The following is a 14,856-nucleotide window of genomic DNA, read 5'->3' as shown; positions in this document are numbered from 1 at the left end:
TTTTCTGTTGTTTTATCTACATTTTATGCTGAGATTTTCATACACATTCTCAGCATAAAAACTGTCCTCTTTTGTGTGGAGCAATTTCTTTTTTTTATTGTTTATGGAGCACCACCTTGTACAAAGTTACAAATTACAGTTGTTTGTTTTAGGATTCCATCAGAAAACAAACACATTTATGATTCAGGATACTTTGTTAAAGTAAAAATGCAGAGTTTCCTTCCAAAGTATGCTCTTATATAGATATTCCTACAATATTTAGGTTGTCACCAGCATGGAGGCACACACATTCTTCAAGGCAAAGGTTCATGGGGATTTAGATTTACCAAAGTGTACAAGAATTAACAGAGTAAAAACGTTTTATTTTTTAGGGTTTTGACAGTATTACACTTTTAGCTCCTCACTTGCTTTGCCGTAAATAGCAACTTTCAAAAACTAAATGCGGATTTTTGTTAGTTTGCCTATTTTAGTTGTAACTGGATACTTGATCAGAAAGAAAATGCAAGAGGAAACACTCCAGACAATCATGTGTTGTTATTATGTTGGTTGTCCCCATTAAAGATTACTTATTTCAGTCATACTGTGATTTGCAGTATGTGCTACCATTCAGTTTATGCTCATGTTTTGCACAAGAAGAACTTTCAACCAAGGACTCTAAATGGTGCCCTTTTGTACAGTGTAGTTTCTAATGTAACTGATACATTACAATATGAATTTATGACATCTTTGGGCACCACAATAGATCATCTTTGTGGATCCATCTAGACCACTCAATTTCAAGCAAATGTATTCTTAAATAAAAGTTTGATCTTCTCTATTGTATATGATGATATTCCATTCTAGGAATTAATTAAAAACATTCATTATCCATCGGTGTAATACTCAATCAGTGCTATGCAGAATGCTGAAAGCATTTTTACGTATGGTTTGGTGAAAAGTGTTCAGATTCTTTTCTTTAAAAAAAAAATCTTTTGTGTAGCTTATATGAGAATTAATTGTGGTTCTGAATGGTTTATTTTGGCCAATATATTACATTTGAAGTCAAATGTTGCCTTAATTTCTATTCTGTAAAATGTGGTGTCTTCATAGGTGAAGCCAGAGCAGACTGCTAGCACTCATGCCCAAATCTGAGGGAACGCTAAATAGAAGTTCCTTCCAGACTTATTTGGACTTTGTCATCTGGGTATTAATCATAATTATTTTGAGGAAAGAAAGATGTTAATGAGCTGGAGCAGCTCTCCACCCTGCTAGCTAAGTTAACTTATGAAGCGTCACTGAACTTGTGGAAAACTGTCCTCCCAAATGTGACTTTTCTATATAAGCTAGTAAATAATAAAGAGTAAACATAATAAAATAATGATGGAACAGTTTATTGAATTATTACAGCGTAAGAACACAATTCAACAGCTTGTTCATATTTTATGAGCTCTGTCGAAAGGTTCCCAAAGGATGTTGTCTCTTACTCAGCACTTTCAGACTGGAAAAAAAGCAAGAAAAATACAATTATCCAGCACATATTACCAACATGTAAATATCACATGTAGTTATGCACATTCATAAGTTACATAAGTATCTACTCTTACAATACAGAGTAATTGAAGAATTGTATGAAGAACCGATAAACTAAAGTGTAGATTTGTGTAGAATGTGATCATCTGAATTACCTTTCCAGCATCACGGCTCTTGACTCTCAGCTTGTTGACCTGGGACTCAGCAATGTCAGCGCGCTCCTGAGCTTCCTCCAGCTCATGCTGGGCCTTCCTGTGCCTAGACAGATGAGCGTTGGCCTGCTCCTCCTGTGAAGGGATTGGAATTGTACTTAGTTACAAGGACGTTTCTGTTGGCATTCAGAATTAAAAGACGGGTCATAAAATATTCACTTACCGCCTCCTCAGCCTGTCTCTTGTAAGCCTTCACTTTGAGCTGCAGCTTGTCCACCAGATCCTGAAGTCTGTTCACATTCTTCTTGTCCTCCTCAGTCTACACAGATGAAAGATTTGAGTAAAAGAAAACAAGTAATTCACAGAAAGGTGTATTCTTTGTGAAGTTATTTACCTGGTAGGTCAGCTCCTTCACTCTCCTCTCATATTTGCGGACTCCTTTAACAGCATCAGCTCCGCGTCTCTGCTCGGCTTCAACCTCAGACTCCAGTTCACGTACCTGAAACAAAATGATGAATAAAGATTTTGGTATTGAGAAAGGTGCTTCCTAAAACTTCTCTCTATATATATCTGTAGATATATACAGTTCATACCCTGGACTCCAGTTTCTGGAGCTGCTTCTTGCCACCCTTCATGGCGAGGTTCTCAGCCTCATCCAGACGGTGCTGCAGGTCTTTGACTGTGACCTCCAGATTCTTCTTCATCCTCTCCAGGTGAGCGCTGGTGTCCTGCTCCTTCTTCAGCTCCTCAGCCATCATGGCAGCCTGAAATGTTGGGCAGGTTTAAAATATGATTTTACGAGTCTTGGCATTCATGATTATACATAAATAAGAATTTGGTGAACTAGCATTGAAAACAAAGCTCATTAAAATAATCTCACATCAGTGATGGCCTTTTTGGCCTTCTCTTCAGCGTTTCTTGCTTCCTGAACAGTATCATCCACCTCACCCTGAACCTGGACGAGGTCAGACTCCAGCTTCTTCTTGGTGTTGATAAGACTGGTGTTCTGAATTTTGAAAAGAGACACAATGCATTTTATATATTTATTTGTCATGTAAAATAAATCCAATCTGTATGCTTATTAGCTGCAAAGACAGATCTTGTGAATTAATGAAAACCAACCTGAGAGTGAAGCAGTCCGACACGCTCACTGGCATCAACCAACTCCTGCTCAGCCACCTTGCGTCCTCTCTCTGTCTGCTCCAGAGCGGCTCTCAGCTCCTCAATCTCGGCCAACATCAGACCATTTCTGCGCTCAACCATGGCAGCCTGCTCCTTCATGTCTTCCTGTCCTCTGACAGCATCATCAAGGTGCAGTTGGGCATCCTAAGATAAATAGTAAACAAAACAATAAGCCTTCTTTACTCTTTTTACTTGTCTTTTTGAACTAAGCAATTATGCAAAACTCACCTTAAGCTGTCCCTGGACATTCCTCAGTTGTTTCTGGGCTTCAGCAGCCTGCCTGTTGGCATGGCTCAGCTGAATCTCCATCTCATTCAGGTCTCCCTCCATTTTCTTCTTGACTCTCAGGGCATCGTTCCTGCTCCTGACCTCAGAATCAAGAGTGCTCTGCATGGAGTCAATCACCCTCTGACTGTTCCTCTTGATCTGCTCCATCTCCTCGTCCTTCTCCGCCAGCTTTCTATCAACCTCACCTTTGATCTGGTTGAGCTCAAGCTGAACACGCAGAATCTTGGACTCCTCATGCTCAAGAGTGCCCTTTAAATAGTTTTAAACAATCATGTTAAAAAGTCACTTGAATGGATACTTAACTACAGTTAATTCAACTGATTTAGTTCGAACAGAACTGGTTTCTGTCATGTTGAGATATATTACCTCAGCTTCCTCCAGTGCTGTCTGAATTTCAGACTTCTCAGTCTCCACAGTCTTCTTGGCTTTCTCCAGCTCATGAATGCTCTTTCCAGTCTCACCGATCTGCTCAGTCAGATCTGAGATCTCCTCTATATGGCAAAAAATAAGATGAAAATGTAATTCATATCCGTCCTCAAGACAGTTAGGATTACATTGTTTGTAAAAGTTAAAGTAGGATTTTTCAAAAAGAATAATTCCCCTTACAGTCAAATTTAAAAGGTCTGACTCCCTCCTGAAATTAGAATGCGTTTCAGCAATTTTAGAGTTTTTAGGCAACGGAGCTTGTAACTTGACCAAGGTTCATTAACTACTCTTGTAAAAGTCAGAGCATAACCCATACAAGTTAGATTTTTAAATTGAATAAGATTGACATACGCTGCAGGTTCTTGTTCTCTCTCTTCATGGTTTCCAGCTGATCCAGTGACTCCTCGTAGGAGTTCTTCATCTTGAACAGCTCAGTGCTGAGAGAGCGAGCCTCCTTCTGGGCTCCTTCCAGCTCTGCCTGACCCTCCTCATACTTCTGTTTCCATTCTGACAGGACCTAGAAATATATCGATGGAACATTTTGTTTGGGACTGGCCTGGTCCTGTGTTGAGCCATGTTTTGTTTTCCGCTTTAACAACTTATACCTTATCAAAGTTCCTCTGCTTCTTGTCGAGGTTGGCAGCCAGACCGTTAGCTCTCTCCACATCAATCATGAGGTCTTCCACTTCACTCTGCAGCCTCTGCTTGGTCTTCTCCAAAGAGGCACACTTGGAGTTCACAGCCTCAATGGATTCCTCAGCATCCTGCAGGCGCTGGGCAAGCTTTTTCCTGTGTTTAAGACATTTTTAATCATTTCAAAGCAAACAATGGAAATGAAAACCATTTTAAACAATAAAATTGTAGTTACTTACTTGGCCTCCTCCAGCTCCTCAGTGCGCTGGATAGCATCAGTCTCATATTTGGCTCTCCATTGAGCCACCTCACTGTTGGCCTTGGACATTCCTCTCTGCAGCTCAGCCTTGGCCTCCTGCTCCTCCTCAAACTGCTCTCGGAGCAGATCACAGTCATGGCGAGCTGACTGAACACCGTGGGCAAGGGCGTTCTTTGCCTGTTGAGCACATACTCCATGTCAGATGGACATTTCCATTGAGCTTATCTATTTTACATCCAAATGCTGGATGGATAAGTAGTTTAAGTGATCGTTTAATATCTTTTTATGTTGCATCTACTTAAATAGTGTAATGATATAAAAGGAGACTTTTCATACCTTGACTTCCTCCTCAACGAGCCTCTTGAGCTCCTCAATCTGCTGAGTGAAGGCCTGCTTGCCTCTGGTCAGCTGAGAAACAAGAGCTTCCTTCTCCTCCAGCTGGCGTGAAAACTCACCTGCGTAACAAAGTTTTAGACATCATTGTGAGTATAATTTTTTGTTAAATGGGTATATTTTCATTGAAGATGTGCTTCAAGTAAAGAGCAGTTTGTATGACAGCTGACTGACCATTCTCTGTCAGTAGTCTCGCCTTCTGTCCATTAATGTCATTCAGCTGGCGAACGTTCTCGTCATTTTTGGCTTTGAGCTCACTCAGCTGGTCCTCAAGAGTTCGGCACATTTTCTCCAGGTTGCCCTACAGCAACAAAATGTTGTTTACGTTGTGCATTTCTATAAGTTTAAAGCTACTGGTATATTTATCAGTTACAGTTGAATTTCTGAGGAGAGTGAAAGGCTAACCAATCACTCACCTTTGATTTAGCAACAGACTCCATGTTGCTGGAGAGGTCATCAATCTCCATCTTGAACTCACTCTTCTCCTTCTCCAGCTTCTGCTTGACGCGCTGGAGGTTGTCGATCTGCTCTCCCAGTTCTGCAACGCTGTCAGCCTGCTTCTTGCGGAGAGCTGCTGCAGTAGATTCATGCTGCAGAGTTGATTCTTCAAGGTCCCGACGCATCTTCTGGAAGTCAGCCTCACGCTTCTTGTTCATCTCAATCTGAGCAGCTGTTGCTCCACCAGCTTCCTCAAGCCTCTCACTGATCTCCTCAAGCTCCCTGGAGAGATCAGCTCTCTGCTTCTCAACCTTAGCCCGAGCAGCTCTCTCAGCCTCAATCTCCTCTTCCAGCTCCTCAACACGAGCCTTGATTTGATGATGTTAACATCAAGAAAACTTAAAACTTGAACATGTTGTTGAAGAATATCTGAGTTTAATATTCACGTGAAACAGTTTTACCTGGAGTTCCTTGATCTTCTTCTGAAGCTGAGCACTAAGAGACTGTTCATCCTCAATCTTGCTGAGCAGCTGGCTGATTTCAAAGTCCTTCCTGGAAACACAGAACAGAAGACAATTTTGACATTTGTAAATTCAGCTGAATCGGGAATATTATGTTTTATTATGGCACAGACAAAAAAAAAAAAAAAAGAGGATTAAAGATAATAAAAAATAACAACACACTTTTTGATTTTCTCGTCAGATTGCTGCTTGTCATTCTCCAGATCCATTATGGATTCCTGGGCCAGTTTCAGATCTCCCTCCAGCTTCCTCTTGGCTCTCTCAAGGTCCATACGGAGCTTCTTCTCTTGCTCCAGTGAGCCCTCAAGCTATAAAGCAGTAATTGTTGATTTGAGGGATTTGAAAGACAAACCTTAAATACCAACAACCATTCAAAAAAAAAAAAAAAAATAGCAAAACAACATCATAATTATTGTTTTCTTACATCGTCCACTTGCTGTTCCAGCTTTGTCTTGGCCTTGGTCAGAGTGTTGACTTTGTCCTCCTCTGCCTGGAGGTCGTCCAGTGTTTGCTGATGGGCCTCTTGGAGAGCTTTCTTCTCCTTGGTTAACTTGGCAATCGACTCATCTTGAGATGCCATCTCCTCCGTCAGGTTTTTCACCTGAAATTATGTGAACAGTTCAATCCCCCGCCCAAATATGAAATGAAGTAAAGGGGAATAACATCACATGTCTAAAGTTGCATTGAAAAGATAGTCAAAATGAAGTAAACCTTGTTTTCTGTGGCATGTTTCTCCTTCTCCACTTTAGCCAAGGTGAGCTCCAAGTCATCAATGTCCTTCTTCAGCTCAGAACATTCATCCTCCAACTTCCTCTTCTTGGCAGTCAGCTCAGCATTGATTTCCTCTTCATCCTCCAGTCTCTCAGTTGTCTCTTTGAGTTTGGCCTCGAGCTGGATCTTGCTCTTAATGAGCCCCTCACACCTCTCCTCAGCATCATCGAGATGCTCAGCTTCCTATTTTTGAGACAACAATATGGGCTCTTTATTTATCACCTATATGTTGGAAAATGTGAGCAATAGTGTCCAATAGGAGAAGTACAGATGTGTTTCAGTCAATCTTACTCTTGTTTCCAACTTACTGCAGACACTTGGAGTATTAGGTCATTCTTCTCCTGCAGGATGGAAACCATCTTCTCCTCCAGGTCCTTTTTCTTGGCCAGAGCAGTAGCCAAGTCTGTCTTCATCTTGTCATAGTTCTCCTTCATTGACTGCAGCTCCTTCTCAGTCTCAGCGCTCTTCAAAAGAGGCTTGATCTTGAAGTACAGATTCATCCATGGCCAATTCTTTACATTCATGAATGAACGGACATTGTACTGGATGGTGTAGATGGATTCTCTGAAAAAAAATAAAAAGCATTTCATTAAGAAAATGTTAATTTTACAATAATAGGGTGATGTAAAACAGAACAGTTATGTGTATATTTTGATGATAATCCTACCTCCTCTCCGTCATCTTAACATACACCAGCCTCATGACATATCCCCTGCAGAGAGCCTGAGTCATGGTCACCAGAGTGGCCAGTTTCTCATCTCTCATCTCCTCAAGGGTACCCAGCAGACCAGCTTTGAAGAACACCTGTTGTCAGATGAAGTATATTAGTCATCAGTTCAAATTGATATGACAGTACATTTGTATATGACAAACATTGATATAGTCAAAATGCACCTTAGTGTGTCCAAACTTGTACTGAGTGTGGTCCACATCAATGGAGCCCAGCAGCTTCTCTGAAGCCTTCTTGTTGTCCATGAACTGTCCATCAGGGATGACACTGGCATTCAATACTTTGTATCTGCAAGATAAATGATATGGTTTGTTATATTTTCCTCCCATCTTTTCCTGGTGTTTACCATCACAGTACCTTTGAAATCATCTTTACTTTTTATAATTAAAACTGCTGTCACCTCTGCTTGAAGTCACCATAGAGGACTCTGCTGGGGAAGCCCTTTCTGCAGATTCGGATGCCCTCCAGTACACCGTTACACCTCAGCTGGTGGATGACCAGGAAGTTCTCCATAAGACCTGCATATTACCAAATGTGCATTGTTAAGAATATTTCTTTTTTCTTTTTTTCTTTTTTTTTTTTTACTTTAAAATGCTGAAAAGTGGATTACAAACTTCTTACCAGGCGTTTTTGATTCATTAGGAATCAGGCATCGGACAAAATGAGGATGAGTGCTCCTCAAGTTGGTCATCAGCTTGCCCAAGTTCTCCTGTTGAGCAGCATCATGAGAAAATTGGTCAACATTATGTCAAGATGTGTTTATAATTGTTATGCAAAAAGGAAACAATACATACTCTGAACAGAGCAGACACAGTCTGGAAGGAGCCACCCTTCTTCTTGCCACCCTTCTTGCCAGCAGCAGCCTCTGTTCTCCAGAAAATTTTAAATCAGTAAAAGGAATAATCAGTGAGTAAATAATGTTACACACATCTCTTGGTCTTCTTTGTGGAAAGTTTAAACTTTCCAATGAATGTATTACCAACTTCTTACAAGGCCTGAACCAAGCACAACAGGCAGAGTTCCATATGTGTAACTACAAACTTACCTGACCTCCTCTAACATCACAAACTACACTTTTATCCTCATAGTTTACAAAACAGACGTAGCTATTTCAACCATGTTGCTCTCTATCTTGTACCATTAATATAAAATACAAAATTTTGTTGTCTGCATAAAAATTCTTGCTAAAAATAAACATTATTTCTAACACTATGGATGTCTGTGTTCAGTATCCACACAATGCTTTATTAAAATGATGGAATCTGTACTGGATATTGAAATTTTCCTGCTCATTCTTATTTCTTACCCTCAGGTGCACCATGGGTTCCATACAGTAAGCACAGCAGTTTGTTTGCAGACTTCTGGTAGAGCTGAATAACTGAGTCATTCAGTGGGTCCTTGTTCTTGTCCAGCCAGCCAGTGATATTGTAGTCCACTGTACCAGCATAGTGAACCAAGGAGAAGTGAGCCTCAGCTTTGCCCTTTCCAGGCTTTGGCTTCTCAAAGGCCTTGTTCTTGCCAAGATGCTGATCATGCAGCTTGTTCTTGAACGAAGTGTCTGAGGCCTTGGGGAACATGCACTCCTCTTCAAGGATGGAGAAGATGCCCAGTGGCTGGGAAGGATTTACAATTTATGTTAAAGATTTGCCTCCAGAAGCAATCATTTTCACATGAATCAAGAAGTTATTTGGTTACACACCTTCTCGATAAGCTCAATGCAGGCAGCCAAGTCCATACCGAAGTCAATGAACGCCCACTCAATGCCCTCTTTCTTGTACTCCTCTTGCTCCAGGACAAACATGGTGTGGTTGAAGAACTGTTGCAGTTTCTCATTGGTGAAGTTGATGCACAGTTGTTCCAAGCTGTTGTACTGTAATACAAATATAGATATTTAGTTTATTGAGCATTATGTGTTGATATATAATCACAACTGACATCTTTAAAAATTTGACTCACATCAAAGATCTCAAAACCAGCAATATCCAGCACCCCAATGAAGAAATTCCTTGGCTGCTTGGTGGCCAGCATCTCATTGATACGGATGACCATCCACAAGAACATTTTCTCATAGATAGACTTGCACAGAGCGCTGACAGCATTGTTGACCTAAGAGATTTTAGCAAAAACATTTTTCAGAATATGTTCATGTCAAAATGCAAATATTTCACAAACATTTTCAAGGATCAAATTTTATTTGAATTACCTGTGGGACGGTCTGACCTTTGGTCACCATCTCATTTCCAACCTTGACTCTGGGGTAGCACAGAGCTTTCAGCATATCAGCAGAGTTCAGGCCCAAAAGGTAGGCGATTTTATCAGCCACTGATGGAAAGAAACAAAATATGTATTGAAACCCTTTAACATCAGAAGTATTTTCCACAGTACAAAACCTGCCCTATGAAAATGATACTATTTTATAGAATTACCTTCACTGCCATCAGGCTCAGCCTGCTCCTCGCGCTGCTTCTGCTTGAATTTCATGCTGCCATGATGAATCACAGCTCCAGTCAGCTTGAAGATGCTTATCTTTTCATCAGCATTGAAGCCCAAGATGTCAATGGCAGTCTGCACAGGAAAGAAATTAACTTATATTTTAAAAAGGGGATTTATTTTTAAGTCTAAGTATCCAAACAAAAGTGAAATGTGATTTTACATCAGTTGCAACAAACTCCTCCACATCATCAATGCTTTTGACAGTGATTTCACCCTGACTGATCATTGGGTAGTCGTAGGGGTTAGTGGTGATCAGAAGAGCCTCTGGAAGAGAATAACAAAAAAAATACATGAGATGTTACTCTGATATTTCTCTTATTTTTAATTAATTTAAGTTTCAAGTTGTCTATAAACAAACCCAGGATCTCAGGCTTGTGGCCCGTCATCAGCTGGTAGAAGATATGGTAGCTCCTCTCAGCAGACAACTGGAAAGTGACACGAGACTTCTCCAGCAGATCTAGGACAAACAAATTAATATAAAATTGCGGTACCGCAACGTAACTGTTTCAAATTAACTCCAGTGTGTTCACCATCTTTTTATGATTTTATTGGCTTACTAATGACTGCAGTGATATCAATTACTTATCCACCTATCCTAATCCAGCTGCATGATGGCAGGAAGAGCTGATGGCAGTCAGTTACTGTGCCTCTATCTATATCACTTGCTAGTCACCTTCTCATATGTTACTTTTGCTGCAGCCACACTATACTCATGCATATGCTTCACCACAACATAAATAAATTGTCCTCAAAACTGAACTCCTGTATTTGTGCTATGTAAGCATAAACATGTCAATCCTAAACTTCAGCTGCACCGTGCCCAACCTAATGTTTAAACACAACCACTTTTGAATAAATAAACTGTTAAAAAAAGTTATTCCGCAAATGCTGAAATTTTTCTACCATCTATAATGCCAACGACAGGCTTTACTTTAGGCCTAAGTTTCCCTCTGCATGCACTGTATATATTTAGGATAACCAGAAATGTATGCCGCAGTTGAATCATCATTGTGAGGTGTTAATTAAAACAAACGTGATTGAAAATGTAGAAAATGACTTACATGTTTCAATATCTGCTGAGGCCAGTTTGCCAGTGGTTGCGAAGTGAATTCTGATGAATTTACCCTAAACATATCAGGTTTAAGTTAACAGCATTTTAAATATTGATATGCAACTCAGAAAGCTTCATTTTGTGCCCTTTCAACACTTACAAAACGAGAGGAGTTGTCATTCCTCACAGTCTTGGCATTACCGTAGGCCTCTAGCAGAGGGTTGGCTGCAACAATCTGGTCCTCAAGGGAGCCCTGCAAAAGAAGATTGTCGTTAAAGGATCCATGCATGAAAAACAATTTTTTTTCCGACAAACATTTTTATTCTCTAATAATCTTACCTGTATTTTGCTACTTTGCTCCTTCTTACCACTAAGAGCTGCAATTGTTGCAAAGTACTGGATGACACGCTTGGTGTTGACAGTCTTTCCAGCACCGGATTCTCCACTGGGGTATAAGAGACACATTTTCAATATTCTGTTTCATTATCATAAAGTTGATAAAACTGTCGGTTAATAGTTTGTGTTATATTTACTCACGTAATCAGGATAGACTGGTTCTCACGATCTGCAATACAAATATTTATGCTTCACATGAGTTCTGGTTTCATGGTTCTTCCAACAAGCTCATACTCAAATTCATTCTGACTTTTTCTAACGTGCGGAACTTTGATCTTACCAGTGAGCATGAACTGATAGCCATTGTCAGAGATGGAGAAGATGTGGGGTGGAGCCTCAATCCTCTTCTTGCCTCTGTATCCATTTACACATGCCTCATCATACACAGGAAGCCACTTGTAGGGATTCACGACAACGCAGAACAACCCAGAGTAGGTCTGTAATAGCAGAGAACAAATTATATTTGAACAGATTGAGATTCACGTGATATTCACATTGCACTCACATTCAAGCAAATTTAAAACTTACGTAGATCATCCATGATGCATAACGCTCTTTGAGGTTATACAGCACAGCTGGCTCATTGAGGTGGGTCATCATGGCCATGTCCTCCATCTTATCGTACTTTGGAGGGTTCCTGGGATGGATGTCTTCCTCTTTTACAGTGAATGACTGAATAGGACATAGAGATCAAAGGTTTTGTTTTATGAAGATGTTATCAATTAGACGACATCAACTTTTAAAGTTAAAGTCTTTGAGTAAAACAGCTGTATAAATTATATGAAAAATAGTTAATATCATATGATTCTTCACCTACCTTTCCTCCCTCTGTCTCAACTGTGGCTTTGCCCCCCTCCAACTTCACCAGTTTACCTTTGAGGTACATCTCTTCAGGCTCAGCCACAAAAAAAGCTGTTTTAGCATCAAATGGAGCAGTCTGGGCCTCAATCCTCTCCTTTGCTGGCTTCCGGAGGTAAACGGCCGCCGGGCCATACTGCTCCATCTCCGCGTCTGTGCTCATGATGGCACTTTAATGGACACTATAAATATGAGATTGAAACATAAATCCTAAATTTATTACAGTTTGTACTATGAACACATTTTCATAATTTTTGTTTCACAGAATTTACCCCAGCTGTTGTCAAAAGAAATACTTTGCTGTCCTGTGTACGCCAAGATGCTACAAAAAAGTTTAAGGGTCAGTAAGCTTTTTCTTTAACGTGCAAAACATAATATAATTGTGCATCCTAAGCAAAGTGATTGAAACGTGAATCAATGAAGCATACATCTTTTTAACGAGCATTAATATGGTATCATTTTTTTTTAACAGAGACATACACTAGTAAAGGACCTGCTTACTACACTCACCTGTCTTAGTTGCCCACTCGTTAGAGAACCCCCAGAGCTGGTTTTTATAAACAACGGCTCTGCCTCCTCAGCATATGCACCCCACTCAATTTGGTCAGGAAATCTTGACACCTTGTCACTTGATATTGATATGGTCAAGAATAAATTACTAATCATGTTTCATTCGCTGGATATATAATAACCATTTTGCAAAGTTGTCTTCAAAATACAAATATTTCTAATTATGCATTTTATTAAGGAACAAACATCATATAGAAAAAGCAAGTACATTGTCAGATTAATTATGTTATTTGCGTGACAATGATATCAGCATTGCTTATGGTTACCTCATATTTGTGAATTTTAACACAACATAAATTCCTCAAATTTTACCCACACTTAAAAAGTTCGATGACAATGTTAAATATTTATTATATTTTGGAACCTAATTATGCTTTCAAATACTTTGTATCCCAGTAATGTTCACAGTATACCCACTGGTAAATTGCAAAAGTGCACTGCATCGTTTGTGGGTTATTTGTTGCAATAAATCTACCGGGTGAAATGATTATAAGCTGACACACTTAATAGCAGGCATTTGTGTGTCTTGTTAATTTTAATATCACAGCCAGGATCGAATTTTAAATTTGGTGAAGCATTGCAATGCCAATGGTGTGTAATTACAGGATACACAAATATCTGAAATACAATTTGAGCTGATGAGCTTTCCATCACACTGGGTAAGTATTATATTTCTCTTGGGAAGAGAGTATTAAAAGGTTTGCCAACTCAGATTATTAAATGAAGGGAAAGTCTGGGATCATATCCAGGAACAACTATGTTTCCAAGTTTTGCATGGTCTTGGCTTATTAAAGTAATGGTCATCTTACCAGCAGATCACGAGGCATTGCCATGGTCAAAAATAAAACCAACTATGGGAGGGAGCAGTGATTTGTGTTTGACATTGAGAGACAAAGTATTTACAGGACACATTTAGATATGTTGGTAACACCATATCCCAATTTTAAAGAGATGTCAAATTATCTATTTAATTTTTCAAAAGCATAATGTCTGTAAAGGTAAAGTAAGGCAATTGTTAGGGATCAAGTACAATAACTCCTGCATATTGTCTGTAGCTGTCTATAAGGGCTTGGTAGAATTGCCAGAAAACTGCAGAGCAGACACATGGAATTAAGGAGGAGCCACAACCAAAAGAGGAAAATGACTACCTGTGATTTTCAGAGGAGTATCTTAAGGATAATGATGTTATGGTGCTTTGCCAAGTCTGCAACATCAAACGATTAGCTGAACTTAAAGTTACCACTTCCTTGAAATAATAAGAAATATAACGGTTCTGCAATTGAAGCCGTAGGCCTCCATTTGCTTGCTCTTCATGGAGAAGCACATTGAAATTTGCAGGTCAGTCAGAATGAAGCTACCAATCTCTTCCGGGACATCGTCTAAATTGCTAACCTACCATCTATGGTGGCCAATGGCATGCATACAGGATAGATTAGATCCACTTCCCAATTTTCTCAAAAAACATTTGCTTTAGCAAATACTTCCTGTTTGAAATGTATTATAAAATATAGACCGGTACAATAAAATTGTATTGAGTTAAAACATATCCAGAAATACCGTCTAGCAGTTGTTTGTCTCCATTAACCATTCAAGTTGTAGTTTACAAGCATATCTGTCCAAACTCATAGATATTGCTTCAAAGAAGCCGTGGATACTAAAATATGAATGGTTCACACAACTTCAATACTGACTGCACAGAAGATCTATACAATCAGCTGGTGGACACCCACGATTAGTGTCACCAATTCAGTATGTCTTAAATGTGAAATATGGTTAATGGGGTTAAATACTGACAGAAAGAAATAAAAAGATTGTATCCTGTTAGACGTAAACATATGGATTACTGACTTTATATCTCAAACATTTTTTGTGAGGTCACAGTTACTTTTGACCACCAAATTCGAATCAGTTCTTCCTTGAATCCAAGTAAATATCAGAACTACATTTTTATTTACATAATAATGACATTTTCCATTTCAAGGCGTTCCTAAGATATCGCATTCACAAGAATGGGACTGATGGAAAGGATGGCCTTCAGGTCATATTGACCTTTGACCTCTGATCACCAAAATCTATTTGTTCCATCCTTGAGTCCAAGTGAATGTTTGAACCAAATTTGAAGAAGGTCCCTCAAGGCATTCCTGAGATATTGTGTTCACAAGAAGGGGAAAGATTTGAGGTCATAG

At 39.5% G+C, this 14,856-nt stretch overlaps 1 protein-coding gene across 1 annotated transcript; it reads right to left on the bottom strand.

The window, feature by feature from the left end:
• Window positions 1-1,354: 1,354 nt before the first annotated feature.
• On the bottom strand, window positions 1,355-12,422 carry LOC138197890 (myosin heavy chain, fast skeletal muscle-like). The gene is made up of 40 exons (XM_069148905.1): window positions 12,373-12,422; window positions 12,060-12,282; window positions 11,771-11,914; window positions 11,523-11,679; window positions 11,384-11,411; window positions 11,186-11,291; window positions 11,007-11,099; window positions 10,857-10,920; window positions 10,154-10,252; window positions 9,956-10,059; window positions 9,729-9,867; window positions 9,506-9,624; window positions 9,259-9,408; window positions 9,002-9,172; window positions 8,609-8,915; window positions 8,097-8,167; window positions 7,924-8,011; window positions 7,703-7,820; window positions 7,467-7,590; window positions 7,240-7,376; window positions 6,881-7,136; window positions 6,513-6,755; window positions 6,226-6,402; window positions 5,964-6,109; window positions 5,742-5,832; window positions 5,259-5,648; window positions 5,017-5,143; window positions 4,786-4,904; window positions 4,430-4,626; window positions 4,163-4,346; window positions 3,909-4,074; window positions 3,498-3,622; window positions 3,072-3,380; window positions 2,784-2,987; window positions 2,542-2,667; window positions 2,255-2,425; window positions 2,056-2,160; window positions 1,885-1,980; window positions 1,665-1,796; window positions 1,355-1,477 (listed from the first exon to the last, which is right to left on the bottom strand). Exons 2-40 carry the CDS (start codon window positions 12,261-12,263, stop codon window positions 1,460-1,462), a joined length of 5,805 nt encoding a protein of 1,934 aa, XP_069005006.1. The 5' UTR covers window positions 12,264-12,282; window positions 12,373-12,422; the 3' UTR covers window positions 1,355-1,459.
• Window positions 12,423-14,856: the final 2,434 nt, after the last annotated feature.

The sequence above is a fragment of the Embiotoca jacksoni genome, unplaced genomic scaffold (assembly GCF_022577435.1).
Source record: "Embiotoca jacksoni isolate LCO1_2020_lvr unplaced genomic scaffold, fEmbJac1.0.p SCAF_15, whole genome shotgun sequence".
Lineage (NCBI taxonomy): Eukaryota > Metazoa > Chordata > Actinopteri > Embiotocidae > Embiotoca > Embiotoca jacksoni.
This window is presented reverse-complemented; position numbering and strand designations above follow the sequence as displayed.

Coding starts and splice junctions, on each gene's coding strand:
- LOC138197890 (XM_069148905.1), bottom strand. CDS start 12,263: ATGAGCACAGACGCGGAGATGGAGCAGTATGGCCCGGCGGCCGTTTAC. Junction 11,412..11,522: donor CTATCAGTTCATGCTCACTG/GTAAGATCAAAG, acceptor TTTGTATTGCAG/ATCGTGAGAACCAGTCTATC. Junction 3,623..3,908: donor AGAGAACAAGAACCTGCAGC/GTATGTCAATCT, acceptor TTTGCCATATAG/AGGAGATCTCAGATCTGACT.